The sequence below is a fragment of the Lissotriton vulgaris genome, chromosome 5 (assembly GCF_964263255.1).
Source record: "Lissotriton vulgaris chromosome 5, aLisVul1.2, whole genome shotgun sequence".
Lineage (NCBI taxonomy): Eukaryota > Metazoa > Chordata > Amphibia > Caudata > Salamandridae > Lissotriton > Lissotriton vulgaris.
Genome location: NC_141693.1, coordinates 1,940,135,235 through 1,940,154,036, shown reverse-complemented (window position 1 = coordinate 1,940,154,036; position 18,802 = coordinate 1,940,135,235). Strand labels below are relative to the sequence as shown.

The following is an 18,802-nucleotide window of genomic DNA, read 5'->3' as shown; positions in this document are numbered from 1 at the left end:
CGGATCTGCAGTTTCATGGATCACACACTCACTCATTCACACCAACATGAGGTCCCAATGAGACCTTGCGGAGCTGCGGCTTCATGGATCACACACTCACTCACACCAAGATATGATCCCAAAGAGTGCTCACATAACTACTGTTTCATGGATCATACGTACACTGACATAAAGATGTGATCCCAGTGAATTCTCGCAGAACTGCAGCTGTCTATTTCACAAGGACACAGGCATGATGATGAGATCCTTCAGTGATCACACGCGCACTCACAACGAGATTAGAATCCAAATGAGATCTCCCAGAACCGCAGCTTGATGGATCCTACACATCGACATTATGCCGGGCTCTTCCTGTGCTACTGAACCAAGGGCCTCTCTCACAGTGACACGCTGAGGTCTCCCACCCTTGCCAACATTTCTGTAGCCAATAGATTTGAAGTTTTTTCAGGTTTCAATAACATTATTTACATACTGACAACATCACAGGAAATCAGTATCATTGTGGAAGAGGTGTCTGACTCCGGACCACAGGGTTCACGGTTCGATCCCCAGCACTGGCGTCAGGTTAGCCCAGCACTCAAAGAGAAACACCCTGTCTTGGTTGTTTTAGGTACGATATCCTACCGTATGGACACCGAAAATAGAATACTTTAGAAGTCTATAGACCTGTAGACTCCCAAAATCAAATAGAAACTAGAGCAGGGCAGTGTTAAGTAGACAAGTAGACAAGTAGACAGAATGAATAAAATCAGATAATAACACCAAGTGAGAAAATATATCAGAATATAAACAATAAAATTTATTACCTCCCGAACGGGTTACAATCTAAAGGAATGATTAAAAACCACTATAGGCCACCCAAAGGTGGACAGTTCATAAAAACAATCATGTACAAGCAAGTGAACACAGTCGACGCAGCGTTTCGGTGCTTAAAATAATCTTCACACCTTCCTCAGGACGTTCACAACAATTTGATATCTAAAGCAATCAAAGAAAAGTTTTTTTTACTGTCAGATAAAAAATTAATTAATTAACACATAAAACATTATGCCCTTTGTCTACCCTTAAGAATAGTTCTAGCTCCTGCATTTTTATCACCAATTTCAATGCATTCTCCATTTCAACATGTATAATTACTAAAAGATCTGAATTTATAGGTCCTATATGACCAGATATTCTAATCTTGTGCTCGGTCAGAAAGCTCACAAGGCCACTCTATTTTATCTATATATATAAAGTTGTTATACACCCCTCAGACCTTTTATGCCTCGGGTCCATCAAATCTTAATGTTCTGTCTGGGGCTACAGAGATTTATACATAAATGGATTATAGGTACCTGTTCAAAATATAGGATGAATATGTCAATTCTTTTCATCCGGCAGACTAATTTATTGTCTTCAGCGGAATTATTCTCGCTCAGGCTGTGTGGTAAGGAGGCACAAAAAGTATTCAATGATTTTTCTCCCTATTTTTATGGCAATTTCATTTAAAGACTATACAATTATAAATTACCTTCTGTAAGGATGCACGTATGTTCTAGGTGCACGGAGGGGCCACCGAGGAATAATATCAACACCTGGATACATAAGAATCAATCCATGTTTTAGTTTTTTACAATTTCAGGAAACTCATTTCTTATTGTACGTATCATCACATATTTACACTAACCTGATATTTATTCAGGCTATCACTGATAATTGTACGACTCTTGTGGATTGTCGTTTCTGAGGATTCTTCGTGAATTTAGAATACCCCAATTTATTGGCTCTAGAAAAAAATATGAAAGGGGACCTTGTATTAATAACCGGGTGTTTTTTTGGGAAATGATTACTGATGCACTTCTATATCGTTAGCGTTGTTTTAATTAAGGGTATGCTCTAAATGTCCCAGAGTAAATGAACAGACAATGCCTTGTTCCAAATGAAATTTGCATTCTGCATTGTGGTACTCCGCAGTTCATTTATCATATTCTATGGAGCCTACTTAAGGAAGTATTTCCCTTTCACCAAAGTCCCATTTGGGAAACTTAAATGAAGAAGTTATATATCATTTAAAACGGTGTTGCCATTCGAAAAAATGTTCTGTCTCTCACTAAAAGGATGGTACAGGGACCATATGTGTATGGGACCAAAGGACACAGTCTGTCTTTAAGATGTAATTAACGGACACTTTCTGAGTAGACAGTAAACTTATGAGTAATAACTATCTAGCAGTGGACCCAAAGTTTTCCACGCTATGTCCATGTGTTACAATGACGTTAAGTACAAGTCAATGGGGCATTTAAATCTATGTCGGCAATTGCGGTATATGCACGAACCCATGAGAACACTGCCTATTAGGAAAATATACTACCCATTAGAAAAATTTGCCATGGGTCGATGCTTCGACCCATTCTATTCTTGGGTAAGGGGGCAGAGTATATTCGTACCTGTGTTTATAGATTCGGCCTCCCTGCTCCTCCGTGCTGTCGTGGTAGTCGATGCTTTCGTGATGGTGCAGATTCTAACTGCAACCATTCACGATGGCGTTTTTATGCTGACGCCACTCTTATTAACCCGGAAGTGCACTGGCGGGCGTAGTCTTTATTTTAACCTCGCGTTTAGGTAACTTGAAACGCTCGTAATAGGTCAAATAGTGCATGTACCAATACTGTCCATAAGGCTAGGGCGAAGAATATATCAAGTTCGTGAAAAATGCGAGCCGGATGACCCGGAAGTGATGTAATGTAATGTAATGTAATTTGACTTATATAGCGCACAAATCACCCGAAGGTCTCAGGGCGCTTGCTTAGGGAACCCGTCCTGGTATTCCCCTGTGAGATACCCCCGATCCATTTGCTGATACGATGCATATGAGGAAACTATGATAATATTTACCTCGTATATGATACTGAAGATGTTTAAAAAGTACAAGGCTGCTGGTAAAAAAACATGCTGTACTCAGAGTCCTTGTATAGAATTGCGAAACCAAAAAGATAAATCGATCGATATGGCGGCCATTTTGGATTGGGCATCATTTCTAGTATACAATTGGTCAATGTGTAGTTTGCTGCCTTAGATCTATGGTATAGCAAGAGAATAAACAATATACTTTCTCTATTCTACATTGTATATACTGTATATTCACAATTGATTCGACAACTAGATCCAAACATATAAAAAATATAAAACTGTACAAAAATCTTTTACAATTAGCATATGGGCAATTCGTCATTGATATGGAAATATGAAAAAATATTCAATTTATACAATAGATAATTCTACACTTCTTTGGTCCTGTTCATTTATACAATAGATAATTCCACACTTCTATGGATTTCTATGGTCTTGTTCATACTAACATTGGTAATTGGAGAACAGGATGTTTAGGCGTGATACTACTCCAGCCACAGAGTCAATAATTCGTACAGACAACAGTTTATGAGCACATCATCAGTGGCTACAAAAGATACAAATCAGATTGGATAAACTGGCTTATATATTTGGAAGACGTTGTTCTGTTATTAAGAGTTAAGTGGTCCAACTTCCTAGTTGTTAGAACTGAAGTATAGAAATTCACAGTCTTATTCGCTGACTTTACACATGAGATAGATGGGAATTAATCCAATAGAGCTCACAGGATTAGCCTTTCCCATTCTTCCCTATTATTTAATCCAGTGCGGAACGTATTAAAGAGAGACATATAGAACTGTTCTCTTTTTTTTCTTTTGTTGTTAACGTTACCACCTCTCATGTTGTGTGTTATGGTATCTATTACACACCATCTAAGATCTTCTGGTTTATGATTGTGATTGATCCAGTGTTCAACTAGCGGGGCAGATTTCTTTTGGGTCCTAATCGCGGATCTATGTTCAGTTATCCTGGTTTTGATTTCTCTCGCAGTTTCTCCAATATATGCTTTCTTACAAGGGCATTGGACCATGTAGATCAAATCTTTGGTTCTACAGTTAGCAAAATGTTTTATTTTATGGTCTACTCCATTGTATTGAATAGCATTGCCTTTGATTATCGATGTACAATTAGAGCACATATTGCATGGAAAATTCCCAGTGGGTAAAGGAGTGTTATTAATGGTATTAGGGGTTTTATGGTTCTTTTCTTTGAAGGTATGGACTAAGCAATTCCTGATGGTTTTGTTGCGACGGAAACTGAACATTGGTTTGGGGATGTTTATACCCTGTCTGTCATTTAACAGTGACCAATTTCTATTGATAATATTTTTTATTTTGTTACTTGCTGTACTATAATTTGTAACAAAAATCAGTCTCTCGTTGGTTTTTTTGTTATCCTCACCTTCAATGTTTTTTTTAAGAAGAGATTCCCTATTATAATATTTCGCACGTTTGTATGCTCTTCTGATCAAGTTATTTGGATAACCTCGGTCTCTAAGTTTCTTAGATAAGGAGTCTGCATGTTTATTATAATCTGAAATATTGGTACAGTTTCTTCTGAATCAGAAGAAACTGTACCAATATATCAGATTATAATAAACATGCAGACTCCTTATCTAAGAAACTTAGAGACCGAGGTTATCCAAATAACTTGATCAGAAGAGCATACAAACGTGCTCTTCTGATCAAGTTATTTGGATAACCTCGGTCTCTAAGTTTCTTAGATAAGGAGTCTGCATGTTTATTATAATCTGATATATTGGTACAGTTTCTTCTGAATCAGAAGAAACTGTACCAATATATCAGATTATAATAAACATGCAGACTCCTTATCTAAGAAACTTAGAGACCGAGGTTATCCAAATAACTTGATCAGAAGAGCATACAAACGTGCGAAATATTATAATAGGGAATCTCTTCTTAAAAAAAAACATTGAAGGTGAGGATAACAAAAAAACCAACGAGAGACTGATTTTTGTTACAAATTATAGTACAGCAAGTAACAAAATAAAAAATATTATCAATAGAAATTGGTCACTGTTAAATGACAGACAGGGTATAAACATCCCCAAACCAATGTTCAGTTTCCGTCGCAACAAAACCATCAGGAATTGCTTAGTCCATACCTTCAAAGAAAAGAACCATAAAACCCCTAATACCATTAATAACACTCCTTTACCCACTGGGAATTTTCCATGCAATATGTGCTCTAATTGTACATCGATAATCAAAGGCAATGCTATTCAATACAATGGAGTAGACCATAAAATAAAAAATTTTGCTAACTGTAGAACCAAAGATTTGATCTACATGGTCCAATGCCCTTGTGATGATGTGCTCATAAACTGTTGTCTGTACGAATTATTGACTCTGTGGCTGGAGTAGTATCATGCCTAAACATCCTGTTCTCCAATTACCAATGTTAGTATGAACAAGACCATAGAAATCCATAGAAGTGTGGAATTATCTATTGTATAAATGAACAGGACCAAAGAAGTGTAGAATTATCTATTGTATAAATTGAATATTTTTTCATATTTCCATATCAATGACGAATTGCCCATATGCCAATTGTAAAAGATTTTTGTACAGTTTTATATTTTTTATATGTTTGGATCTAGTTGTCGAATCAATTGTGAATATACAGTATATACAATGTAGAATAGAGAAAGTATATTGTTTATTCTCTTGCTATACCATAGATCTAAGGCAGCAAACTACACATTGACCAATTGTATACTAGAAATGATGCCCAATCCAAAATGGCCGCCATATCGATCGATTTATCTTTTTGGTTTCGCAATTCTATACAAGGACTCTGAGTACAGCATGTTTTTTTACCAGCAGCCTTGTACTTTTTAAACATCTTCAGTATCATATACGAGGTAAATATTATCATAGTTTCCTCATATGCATCGTATCAGCAAATGGATCACTTCCGGGTCATCCGGCTCGCATTTTTCACGAACTTGATATATTCTTCGCCCTAGCCTTATGGACAGTATTGGTACATGCACTATTTGACCTATTACGAGCGTTTCAAGTTACCTAAACGCGAGGTTAAAATAAAGACTACGCCCGCCAGTGCACTTCCGGGTTAATAAGAGTGGCGTCAGCATAAAAACGCCATCGTGAATGGTTGCAGTTAGAATCTGCACCATCACGAAAGCATCGACTACCACGACAGCACGGAGGAGCAGGGAGGCCGAATCTATAAACACAGGTACGAATATACTCTGCCCCCTTACCCAAGAATAGAATGGGTCGAAGCATCGACCCATGGCAAATTTTTCTAATGGGTAGTATAGTTTCCTAATAGGCAGTGTTCTCATGGGTTCGTGCATATACCGCAATTGCCGACATAGATTTAAATGCCCCATTGACTTGTACTTAACGTCATTGTAACACATGGACATAGCGTGGAAAACTTTGGGTCCACTGCTAGATAGTTATTACTCATAAGTTTACTGTCTACTCAGAAAGTGTCCGTTAATTACATCTTAAAGACAGACTGTGTCCTTTGGTCCCATACACATATGGTCCCTGTACCGTCCTTTTAGTGAGAGACAGAACATTTTTTCGAATGGCAACACCGTTTTAAATGATATATAACTTCTTCATTTAAGTTTCCCAAATGGGACTTTGGTGAAAGGGAAATACTTCCTTAAGTAGGCTCCATAGAATATGATAAATGAACTGCGGAGTACCACAATGCAGAATGCAAATTTCATTTGGAACAAGGCATTGTCTGTTCATTTACTCTGGGACATTTAGAGCATACCCTTAATTAAAACAACGCTAACGATATAGAAGTGCATCAGTAATCATTTCCCAAAAAAACACCCGGTTATTAATACAAGGTCCCCTTTCATATTTTTTTCTAGAGCCAATAAATTGGGGTATTCTAAATTCACGAAGAATCCTCAGAAACGACAATCCACAAGAGTCGTACAATTATCAGTGATAGCCTGAATAAATATCAGGTTAGTGTAAATATGTGATGATACGTACAATAAGAAATGAGTTTCCTGAAATTGTAAAAAACTAAAACATGGATTGATTCTTATGTATCCAGGTGTTGATATTATTCCTCGGTGGCCCCTCCGTGCACCTAGAACATACGTGCATCCTTACAGAAGGTAATTTATAATTGTATAGTCTTTAAATGAAATTGCCATAAAAATAGGGAGAAAAATCATTGAATACTTTTTGTGCCTCCTTACCACACAGCCTGAGCGAGAATAATTCCGCTGAAGACAATAAATTAGTCTGCCGGATGAAAAGAATTGACATATTCATCCTATATTTTGAACAGGTACCTATAATCCATTTATGTATAAATCTCTGTAGCCCCAGACAGAACATTAAGATTTGATGGACCCGAGGCATAAAAGGTCTGAGGGGTGTATAACAACTTTATATATATAGATAAAATAGAGTGGCCTTGTGAGCTTTCTGACCGAGCACAAGATTAGAATATCTGGTCATATAGGACCTATAAATTCAGATCTTTTAGTAATTATACATGTTGAAATGGAGAATGCATTGAAATTGGTGATAAAAATGCAGGAGCTAGAACTATTCTTAAGGGTAGACAAAGGGCATAATGTTTTATGTGTTAATTAATTAATTTTTTATCTGACAGTAAAAAAAACTTTTCTTTGATTGCTTTAGATATCAAATTGTTGTGAACGTCCTGAGGAAGGTGTGAAGATTATTTTAAGCACCGAAACGCTGCGTCGACTGTGTTCACTTGCTTGTACATGATTGTTTTTATGAACTGTCCACCTTTGGGTGGCCTATAGTGGTTTTTAATCATTCCTTTAGATTGTAACCCGTTCGGGAGGTAATACATTTTATTGTTTATATTCTGATATATTTTCTCACTTGGTGTTATTATCTGATTTTATTCATTCTGTCTACTTGTCTACTTGTCTACTTAACACTGCCCTGCTCTAGTTTCTATTTGATTTTGGGAGTCTACAGGTCTATAGACTTCTAAAGTATTCTATTTTCGGTGTCCATACGGTAGGATATCGTACCTAAAACAACCAAGACAGGGTGTTTCTCTTTGAGTGCTCAAGTTCCCCCCACCTTGTCATATGTAACAGGGGTACCTCCAATTTTTTGTAACGTCAGGTTAGCCCAGCACCATGTGTGTCTGGGCAATAGCTTGAAATCTTCCTAAGGGCCCCCAGCGCCGGGACACCACTTCGGAGGTAGCTGTTCGCTTTACAAATACTGGTATTTATATACATGATGTTTGATCCTGCAATGGGATTCCAGAAAATGACGGAAAAAAACACGATACCCAGATCAAACGGTATCAAATAGTTTGCAAATACAGTTGTGAAGACAACCAATTGGGCTCATCTTCCTGATGTATACAAGGGTGTACGTGTGAACTACACACAAGTTGATTTGAACTAAATACAGGCTGCAACTCCCAGTATCAACTGATTTGGCGAGTAAGCAGCCATATGATGAAATCAATGTGTCTGCCATATGAAATCATCTGATAGTCCCACCCTTCGGGAACTCTCCCAGGCGCACAACCACCTCATCCCCACCAGAGCTGAACAGGAAGTTATTATACTGATTTTGTATTCACATGGTGCTTTAAAATGCACAGTTAACTGCTAACAGTCTTTCCCAATGACCTCCGAGACCTCCAGTCAAGTGCTTACTATTCCTCTTTTCCTTCTACACACAGAAGCATGGGTTTTCTCTCTAATTGACTTCAATCTGAGCTCTTGGTGTCCTACACCTTATGGGTTACACTCACTGACATCACAATGACCATTTTTGGTAATCAGACTAGGGATTCTTTTTGCTCTATTCCTTACCTCAAAGTTCTCATCTCATAAAATATTTTTTCTGTTCTAGAAAACAGTGTTTATATGACGTTCCACCCCACCTGCCAGGGCTGCCTGCTCGTGAAGGCCGTCGATCACAACAAGGAAGTGGCCCTCCACATCTTGAGTAAGTGCAGTGGCGCATGGTTCCATTGTTTCTTTGGCTTGTTTCACACATCATAAGCCTCTTTAAATACATATATACATACTTAATTGGATAGAAGGTGAGTCATGCACACTTGAGAACCCTTAGGGATTGATTGTCCAACCTAAGGCTTCACAGGTATTTACCCAAGGTGCACATGCACATGTATTCTTGTTGGTCATACTGGCTGCACACGCTCCAGGTTCCGGCCGATTTTTTCTCTGTATTATTAAACACTTATGTGAAAATTACCTGATGCTGGACTATGTAAAAAATAATCAAAAAGTGAAGGATGGGAGGGAGGAGCCGAGCTCGACAACGAGATGGCCGCACGTTAGCTCGGCTCCGCCGCCCTACGTGCCTGAAATCTAATATCCTGTCGATTATCCTGCCCAAAACGGAAAGCAACTTCTATGCAGAGCTTTGCAGCAACTTACCGTCCATCCCGGTGGGTCCGGTGTTCGGTGGATCCACAGCGGTGCCCTCCCGGACAGTGCGGCCTTCCCGGGGTTGAGACCGGGGCCTCGCCCCTCGCGAGTTGCCGGCGAGACGGTGTCGGCGGCGGCCTTGGGTGGAGGTCTGGGGTCGGCCGGAAGATGCCGATGTGCGAAGAGCCCAGAGGCAAATGAACGCGCCTGGGACACTCGTCCGGTGCTCCAGAGGTGGTGTGCGGCAAGTTGTGGGTTGGGAACGCCGTGTTTGGTGGCTCCCCCCTTTGTTGCCGTCCGGCCGTACCGGGCTCCTTCACTTGGTGGCGAAGAAGGACCTTGATGGAACGATGTCACCGGCGGGTCCCCCTCCCTTGTGATCACTATTTCAGCGCTGTGCTGCTTGTGCGCTTGAGGGGGATCCTGCCGGGGTTCTGCTGTTGTGCTCACCCTTGGAGGCTGATCCGGGGAGACGGCGTACTTGTCGCAAAATGGCGGCAGATGCCATGTTTTGTGCAGGGTCCCGGGATGCCGATTTCTTGCCCTTGCACTCCTCCTGGGCCTGTACTGATGAGCTCGAACCCACGGTGAGCGACGTCCTGCAAGCTTTGAGGTCCTGGTGGTCGACCTTGGTCCGGGATTTCTGCGTGCAGAGGGAAGCAATGGCCGCCGTTCCTCCCGGGCCAGCTTTTGAGGATGCGGATGGGTCCGGTGCTGTTGTTGATTGTTCCCCGCTTCCTGGCCGGGAAGGCGATGGTTCTACTCATGAACGGTTGGAACTGCTGGAGTTCATTGACATTGGTCTATACGGCTGCTGTGAACTGTATCTGCATTGCCCACGTGAGAGGGGATCCTATTGGCTGCCTCCGTTTATGTTCCAGCAATTTTTCCATGGCCTCTTTTCACAGCCATGTCCTATGCCCACTGGATCTACGTACATAGCGACGATGGCCAAGAAGGAACTAGGATGAACCCGGGTTTTTTCGGAGGACTACTGATTGGTATATGGAGTTATGGACTGCCTTACATTGTGATACTTTGTTGACTCTTTCGTATTTGCGTGTGGCTAAATACTCGCTAGTTTCGTTTTGGGCATTACTTATTGCGTAAGCGGGCGGGGGGCGGGGGTCGTACCATATGCTACTGGTTCCTCCCCCCAGGCCCTTTCTTTCTCTCTTTCCTTTTCCATTTCCCTATACTCTCTTTTTCTATATTTCGGGTTCATTATTAGGGCGACAGGCACGCTGCTGGGGGGGGTAGGCCGTAGCCTTCTGCAGGGGTGCAGGGTGGGATGGGTGGAGTAGGGTCTATTAGGTAGTTCTTTGTTTCTATGGCTCTTTCGTATCCTTTCCTTGGGTCTCCACGACTGTTTGTAACCCCTAGAGGTGAGTTACTGTGAGAGGGGGAATAGATATTTTACGACGTATGATACTCGTGGCACTGTTTCCCCCTGATTTATTGCTCTGCCCCCAAGTACGTTCGCTATTTGTATTATTGCTCGCCGCTATCTTTGAGGGGCGGGTACAATGACGTGGAGTCCCCCCTACTTCCTTTTTTCTTTGGTTTTCTCGTTTTCTTATTTCTGGGGTTGGGATGTATAGTGATTGTAGCCTATCTGTTTCCTTGCTGGTTTTTACTACTGCGGAATTGCTGTTCAGTTCGTCTCTGGGTACATGTGGTTGGGCGTGGACACTACCATTGAGGAATTATAAGCGGACCTATGTTTTGCATGCTATGGATCTGTCTGATTTCTGCTCTTCTGTTGTACTGCAATGACACAGTTGGATTATTCCCCGCCATGTACTCCAGGTTGCGATCTATACGTCCGATCCTTTATTCTTTAAATATATAAAATTAACCTCCTCTAATCCTGTATCGAGTGGTTCTAGTTAGCTGATAGTATTGACTTTCTGCGCTTGATAATATCGTCTAACCACTCTGTGACCTTTAATTGATGATGGTGCTTTCCAGTTTTGCTCCGTGGCCGGCCCCCGGGTTGTAGGCCCGTATTTGTATGCATCCATTTTCTCAAATAAAGGTTTTCAAAAATTAAAAAAAAAAAAAAAGTGAAGGATGGAAATGGTTGAACCAGCCAGCTGGAGAAGGTGAACAACCACAGGCAAATCTGGAGACCACCTCAAGCAGTTTCACCACAACTGCTAGACCCACCCTGTTTCAAAACACCACAACCACTGACATGTTTCAGCTATTTGGGCCTCATCAGTGAAGTGCAGCTTCAGTCTCTGGGCCCACATTTGACCATAGTGTTCCACTAACTTTCTGATGACTACGTGCCATTCTTATAATACACCTCCAATCATGCCCTCACACCACACTCAGTCACCACCTCATAGCTCCAGGCACAGTGCACATGGCAGCAAGCAAACAGCACTGCAAAAAAAAACATACAAACGAGAGGTCAATGTGGGAAAAGATGAGCATGTGAACAAAAGAAAGGCAAACGGGAGCCCATGCAGAAATGTAAATGTAAATGTATTGGCATTTATATAGCGCACTACTTACCCGTAGGGTCCCAAGGCGCTTCGACCGCTGCGAAACCCTTCCTGGCTTCCCTGAGAGATGGTCCCTTAATGGGTATCTCCAGGGTGAGACCAGGCATCCCCGGCGGTCTGGTGGGGCCGTTAGTGAAGATGAGGCAAGCTAATGCCCAGAGTTGCCGAGTGTGAACACTGATCAGAGTGGGCACCGAGGCGAGAGAATTATCGAGTCCGCTGACCCTGGTCCAGAAACCTGCCGCGCCGGGAATCGAACCCTGGTCCCGGGCCGTCCTCTGCTCTCGGGTCTGCCGCCTCTAACCAGTGAGCCACACTACTTCACTGGAAAGCAGACTTGTTCTAAACTGTTGATGGAACCCACAAAACAACAACAATCTCTGAAACGTAATAAATGAGCCGCCATCTTGGCACTCTGCCGCTCTGCTTAGAGTAAGACATGCTCAATCTGACAATAAGCAACTCTTGCCTGCTTCCGTGTTCCCTGCCCAGGAGAATTACTTTATACAGGGATAGTATACTGCAGATGTTAAAGACAAATTTGAAAAAGTTCAAAGAGAATCTTCCATATTGTGTGCAACACGAGGACTGCACACACAGTGACTTTAAGTCAAAGATTACAGAAGCAGTAGTAGTTAAGGAGCACCTCAAGGTAGAAAGACAAAGCACATCATGTCTGCAAGCGTGACAGGTGCAGACAGGCACAGCCCGTCCGCAGTAACAGATGCAAACATGCAGCAGCTACAGACTGGAGCAGCAACAGCAGCACTACAGAAGCTACAGCCACACACAGGAACAGCCACAGATGAGAATAGAATCATTGCAGGATCTGCATCCACCATCAGGAACAACGCTTCTGCAGGAGCTGTATACAGCAAGCTTTGTGAGGGCAGTTTGGCATAATTTACAACAAAAGTCAGGGGCTGCAGCTTTGCTGTAGGATTGCACCCCAGGCAGAAACAGGAGGGAAAGCAGCCTCACATACAAACCCTCTGCAGGAGTGACATTAAGAGAACCAAAGCAGCTTTGCAGGAACTATACATCAAAGCAGCACCATTTTACAATTGGAATGTGTGCAGCCCCTGCTACTTCCTGCTCCTAAAACAGAGACACAGCAGGGGCTGGATAGAAAGGGACAGGGACAGAGACAGAGGCGGATATAAGAGAGAAGCCGAGATTATAAAGAAGAGTGTGGCTATCACTGGTGCAGCAGGTGCAGTGGTACCGGGACACAGAGCCGTGAGTTGGCCATTGAACCCTAATAAATATTATATTTTACCACCCCCAACAGCAGTCAATAGGGTACATTTTCTTGCTTGCGCCAGGGCACTTGACATTCTTGCTAAATTACTGTTCCTCATAGGGAATACCATTTCTGCCCTCGTTGACCATTTTCAATCAAGTAGGAAAATAATTCTTCAATATTCAACCATTCAGTTTCCAAACCTTGGTGCAGATTCACCAACGGGCTAAAAGTTACAATGCTGCGTCCAGACTCCAGTGACTGGAACTCCCTAAAGACTACTTTCTAAATGAAAAGTCACTATATGGAAATACACCAAACATGGTTGGTATTTGAACATTCAAAAGCAGTAAAACTGAGCTTGACCTGGATCGCACGTGCCACTCGTATTCTTAAAATATATACAGAAAAATGTCAAAAGGCTTTGCCACAATTCCAGTTCAGTATGGATCACATTGGGCTCCTCTCATGCTTAAACTCGTGCTAGAAAAATAGAGATTTGAGGTTGATAGTTTCAAAGAAGATCTGCTCAGGTGACTATTGAAAGTCTAGAAGAGTTTATTATAAAAACAACAAAAATTAGTCTGCAGATCACAAATTCGTTCGGACAGGAGACTTAGAAGTAGTTCACAGCAGTTTGATGTTCTTAGTGCTCCTATTGCAAAGGGGATGGCTGCAGCAATAGAGTTTCTCTACTGGACTTTCCCTTCTTAACAGAAGCCTACATTACAAGGCGATCATTAGGATCTTTTTGGCACCCCTTGGATTTCTGATCAGTGATCCCTGAATGGAATATCTCCAGCTTTCACAAAGCAGCACCACTGTACAATAAAGCAGTTTTCAAGAATGTATTGTGTTCTTCTATTTCACACTGATATTTAATTCTCCTTTTTACTTTTCTTTACAGCAAGGTCTGGTAAATTGGCAGACTCTGAGATAAAGACATTCAAAGACAAGGCCCATTGTTTGCATCTCTCCAATGTCCTTGTTTATAAGAGTGCCACACTACACGAGGAGGAGGGTAAGAAAGTTGTTATTACCTTATTGTGTTCCCTTTTATTGATATGAACACAGAGGGATGTAGTGTTGCAGAAGATAAATGATCAACAAAGTTAAATGTGTGTTCTGTGATATCCTTGAGGGTCCACCATCTTTCCACCCTGAGGCTTGCAGAGCAACTGAACATATGGACAAGTTAAGGGAGCAGTGCAGACTCACCAGCCAGTACTGCCCTTTGACGTCCCCGACGCTTCCTCTAACTTCTCACTTCAGTCAAAACTGCCACTCCTGAATGATACAGGACTTACGTTTTCTAGTCATAATCTCAGCACACTTCAGTTTCAGAAATGATTAGCAGGCATTTTTAGTTGTAGTCAGTGCACATTGTTAGATGATTTTTCGCAATAGAGCTGCCTTTCGAGAAAAGATGAAGTTACAAATAATTGTCCCCTCATCCTTTCTAGTAGCAACAGTTCACTTTCACATCTATCTGGTCCAAAGAAGAATCTCTTAATGAAATAGTCTTTTAGATACTTTGATAATGCGACGATCAGGATACAAAGCACTCCTGATGTGCTGGCTGCAAACATAACATCTCAAATAAGATTCGCATTTCTGTTTTTCGATTTGTGCATTGACCTTAGAAATTTTAACATTCTGCTTTTAATTATCAAAACATGCTCAATCCAAAATGGTTTGGCTCTACAAATAAGCCTGTTAAAACAGGTAAACATTATCACCAGTCGAATGCATCATACCTTCCACAGTGTGAGAATTTGTCTTAAGTTTCTCAGCTTGTAGTACATGTCCCTCACACCTAGAGAAATAACCCAACATTAACTATAGAACGAAGGGGTTAAACAAGTATGTCTCAATTGTGCAAAACTATTGTTATTATTATTATTTAAATACAACTACAGATACAGTATTATGTTGTTATGTTGATGCATACCCAAATCTGGTACATATAGTATATCTGGTATATCCTTGTAGAGTAGAATTCTGTGTATTTCTTGAAGTTGGATTTTCACACTCTCCATTAAAAGCTTAAACTTCTTTTTGTACATTGGGAAAGGGAAATGATTCACAATATATAATATTTCAGGATAAATACTCATCCGAAAAGAACTAACCTTCACCCAAGTGAGGCGTTCTGAGTGTTCCATAATTTAATACCATCATTGAGAGATAGCTGGTAAACGTTTTAATATCCTGGGTAATTTTAATGCCCAATTGACTTAAATGCATGCCTTGCCTATTTAGCCTATATATTACAGAATGCTTTTTAAACGGAGGTGATACTGGGAAAAGATATGTACTTCCACAGTAAATGACTTGAACTGTCTCAAAAAGTGATAAACAAATTCAACAAAGCATAAATGTTTTCTCATCTTTTTTCCGGACAGGAGATAGAGTAACCTAATCCACATAGCAGAAGGTTTTAAACTCCACCTTGCCTTGGATAATGCCCTTAAATTAGAAATCCATCTTATCCTTCTACCTTATTTTCTTTCTTTTCACAAAAAAGACTTCAAACCTCGAATTAAAATACAAGGCAATATATATCCTAATTAAATAACATCCATACGTAAATTTATATCTTTATTTTGCAAATAATCCTAAAGAAATAATCTAACACCAGTACTTTGAGCAGCATTAGAGCTGTGCCTCTTTTTATTTAAGCTAGTAGTGTCACTTCTCTTATTTGGTCATTCCAGTGTGTCACACCAATGTACAGATTTGGTAATATTGTATTAGCGTAGGCATAATTCTCACCTGTCTCAGCGAAAAATATATAATGAGATTGTAAGATTTATATTTAAAAAAGAGAAATGAGCAAAATGTGTACATTTCGTATGGTTTTTGTGAGGTTTAATAATGCAAATAATTAGAGCAACAGTTCTTCCACTGATGTTATATGGTTGTTTGTTACATCCCCCCCCCCTGTAATCTGACAATGAAATGATGATGTCACTCCAATGACCCCACATGCCCTCATATAACCTTTACCTTTCTAAAATAATCCTGATCAAATGTTAGTGTGGTCGACTAGGCTTGGCTGAGTTCCTTTCGTTTAATTATTGGCAACATGAAAATATCAGGTAGAAAAAAATAATTTTCATAATAGTTGCTCTGCAATCTAGTTTATGTAAGCCAATTTACTAACTATCCCATATTATTGTCACAGCTTCTGCCTTTTCCATATTTCGTTCCTCAGTACTACATAGCTTAGTCCCCATAACAAGAACTAGCTCACAACCCCTCGTAGTCAGTCTTCCTTCTAAGGACCCATCAGCTATCACCTCAGTCATGTCCACATGTCAAATTTCTTTCTGTAAGAACAAATGATTGTATTCTAATGGCTTGAAGAGTAATTCCTACTTTCTGGTGCTCTGAAACTACTTCTCTGGTGTGAAGCACTACAGTATGTATTATAGGTAAAGGGAAGGAAGATGTTAACATGTTTATCCTCTATGATCTCTTCTCTAGGAGAAACTCACCACAAAGGACATTCTGATGAACACCATCACCACTAATGGGTCATCAACCTCACAGTGTATGGAAGCCGAGCTACCCTTTCCATAGTATATCGATAACTAGTGATTTTGATAATTACTTCCTTGTTGAAAAAGAGAAGAGTTGATTCCTTGTCCCACCACACTGGTCTGGGACCTATACCTGAGCTTCGTGAATTCCATGGAAAGTAAACAAGATTGAAAGCACTTTTCAACCAGATGAAATCTCACACTTAGGTAGGCGGGGCCTGCACCTGGCTGCCCTGGTCCGATGGAAGTTTATGAAGGATCCTCAGAAGCTCTTCAATGAACTATCTTTGCTTTCCATAATGCCCAACTCTCGTACTTGGGACACCTGAGTCTTCGGGTTTCTCAGACAGTATGCCTGTAGAGATGTGTATGAATAAAGATCTAAAATCCTGACATGTTTTTTCGTCATTTCTAGACTTTGCTACAGCTGAGAGTAATATGTTAGAGGGATATTAGGTGGAAATCCGAATTGCTCCATGCTGGTTGGGATATCTGGATGGGTTGGTGTGTATTTGTTAATGGATTTGTGGGTTGAAGACACACAAGAAAGATATAAACAGATGTGTTGGATCTATGTTGGGGACTATTTAGTCATGTGGTGTCTGGCATATGCACTGTTGCAGCGGCTTACAACTAGGGTCTTTGGGGTAGACAGGTACATATTTCTCTCTCCCTTTCTCGCTATTTCTCTTCTTTCAACCACTATATTCTTTTTTATTTCCTCGCTTCCTCAGTCTCTCAGAATCTTGTATTGAATAGATATGTTTGCTTATAGATCAGGTCTGTTCCGTATCTTGTGCTGTTGTGTCTTCTGCTGAAAAAATGTTTAGTTTGTTGGGATTCTCTTACAGACTACCATGTCTTCTACCTTGTGCTTATGTGTTTTATTTTAATGATAAGCGATGCCTTCATCTTACGTTAATGCTTGTTCTGTTAAGGAACAACATGTTCTGTCTTTTCAGTGTGCTCATCTAAGGATGGAGATATGTTGTAGCTTGTGCTTGAGTGTGCATGTTAAGAACAGTGATGTGCTGAATAAGATTTTTGGATGTCTATGTGTTGTATCTTGTCCTTGGATATGTTCTGTGAAAGATGATGTTCCATTACCGAATTTGTATTTGTTCTCCTGTCAAACAAATCAAGAGGGTGTGCAGAGGGAGTTTGGGCATCAGGTAGCCTCCTGTGTGCTCGAAACATTTGAAACCCCCCGTGACCCTGAACCCCTGAGCCAGAAAAGAGGACTTTTTTGGCAGAGCGAGTGCGGAGGAGTAAAGCTACGTCAGCAAAGAGAGGCAAAAGTGAAGCAAAAGTCTAAAAAAATCCCCAAGGTTCCCCAAGACCCTGGCCACGGAGAGGAGCAGGAAGTGGCAGAAGGAGTTGGGGCTGGAGGGGCCACGCAGGGTTGTAAAATTGCAAAACCTTAACAAAGACTTTAATGAGAGGCATATAAGGCACATGAGGCGGACGAGACCATAAGGAGTGACTTTGAGAGCAGCAAAGGACCAGCCGGAACACCTCTGGGCAGTATTTGGGGGCATTTGGGGCAGCAGAAATTACCGGCATTCACCTGGCTTTAGTCTGCACTAACCCAGTCGGCCCAGTTTCGAACAGTGTAAAAGCAAATGAGAATCGCCTTTTTTACGGATAGCAAAAGTCACAGTACGATAATACTGAGAGAACTGAACTATCCTTCCTGAGTCCAGGTTTTATAACTCCGAATCCTACTCTCATCGTTCACACAAACAAAGCAACCTACAGAACCCTCCATCCAACCCAATCCCGGATCATATTTCTAAAAGTGTTCTCCCCAGACGGCAGCTGTCGATTAAGTGGCAGACGGGCCAGGGAAGCCTTCGGAAAGATAACGCGGGACAGGAGTAGGAAGGAAGCCCCTTTCCGGTATTTGAAGCTCCGAAGATGCGGTCAGGAAAAATCCGACAACCCCGAATACAGAAAGCAAAAAGAAGGCTGGCTGTAAAAGGAAAAAAGGAACAGGAGAACAAAAACAATCCAAAAGAGCAATCCGGGAACGAACATCTTGACCAGGCACATACCCCCTCAGTGGAACCCTTCAGATTTGGAGAGGATAAAGTGACATACAATTTCCAGTTTTTAAAAGAACAAGGGGGAAAAACACCAAACAACAGCATCGGGGCAAAATCTAAAAAAATCCAAAATAAAA

General features: G+C 41.0%; 1 protein-coding gene and 2 long non-coding RNA genes across 3 annotated transcripts in view; 2 read left to right on the top strand and 1 right to left on the bottom strand.

Annotated features, from left to right (window-relative positions):
• Nucleotides 1–17,013, top strand: part of LOC147717812 (uncharacterized) — a 363,057-nt gene extending 346,044 nt beyond the window's left edge. Inside the window, exons 19-21 of the mRNA XM_086924599.1 lie at nt 8,778–8,873; nt 13,983–14,096; nt 16,565–17,013. Coding sequence (XP_086780725.1) covers nt 8,778–8,873; nt 13,983–14,096; nt 16,565–16,611 — 257 coding nt within the window. The 3' untranslated portion in view covers nt 16,612–17,013. The remainder of the gene's footprint in view (nt 1–8,777; nt 8,874–13,982; nt 14,097–16,564) is intronic.
• Nucleotides 858–2,540, bottom strand: LOC147717814 (uncharacterized). The gene is made up of 5 exons (XR_015296099.1): nt 2,430–2,540; nt 1,670–1,768; nt 1,514–1,577; nt 1,338–1,422; nt 858–978 (listed from the first exon to the last, which is right to left on the bottom strand). It is a non-coding gene; the product is annotated as an uncharacterized LOC147717814 (long non-coding RNA).
• LOC147717813 (uncharacterized) lies at nt 6,004–7,686 on the top strand. Its single transcript, XR_015296100.1, has 5 exons — nt 6,004–6,114; nt 6,776–6,874; nt 6,967–7,030; nt 7,122–7,206; nt 7,566–7,686. It is a non-coding gene; the product is annotated as an uncharacterized LOC147717813 (long non-coding RNA).
• Nucleotides 17,014–18,802: the final 1,789 nt, after the last annotated feature.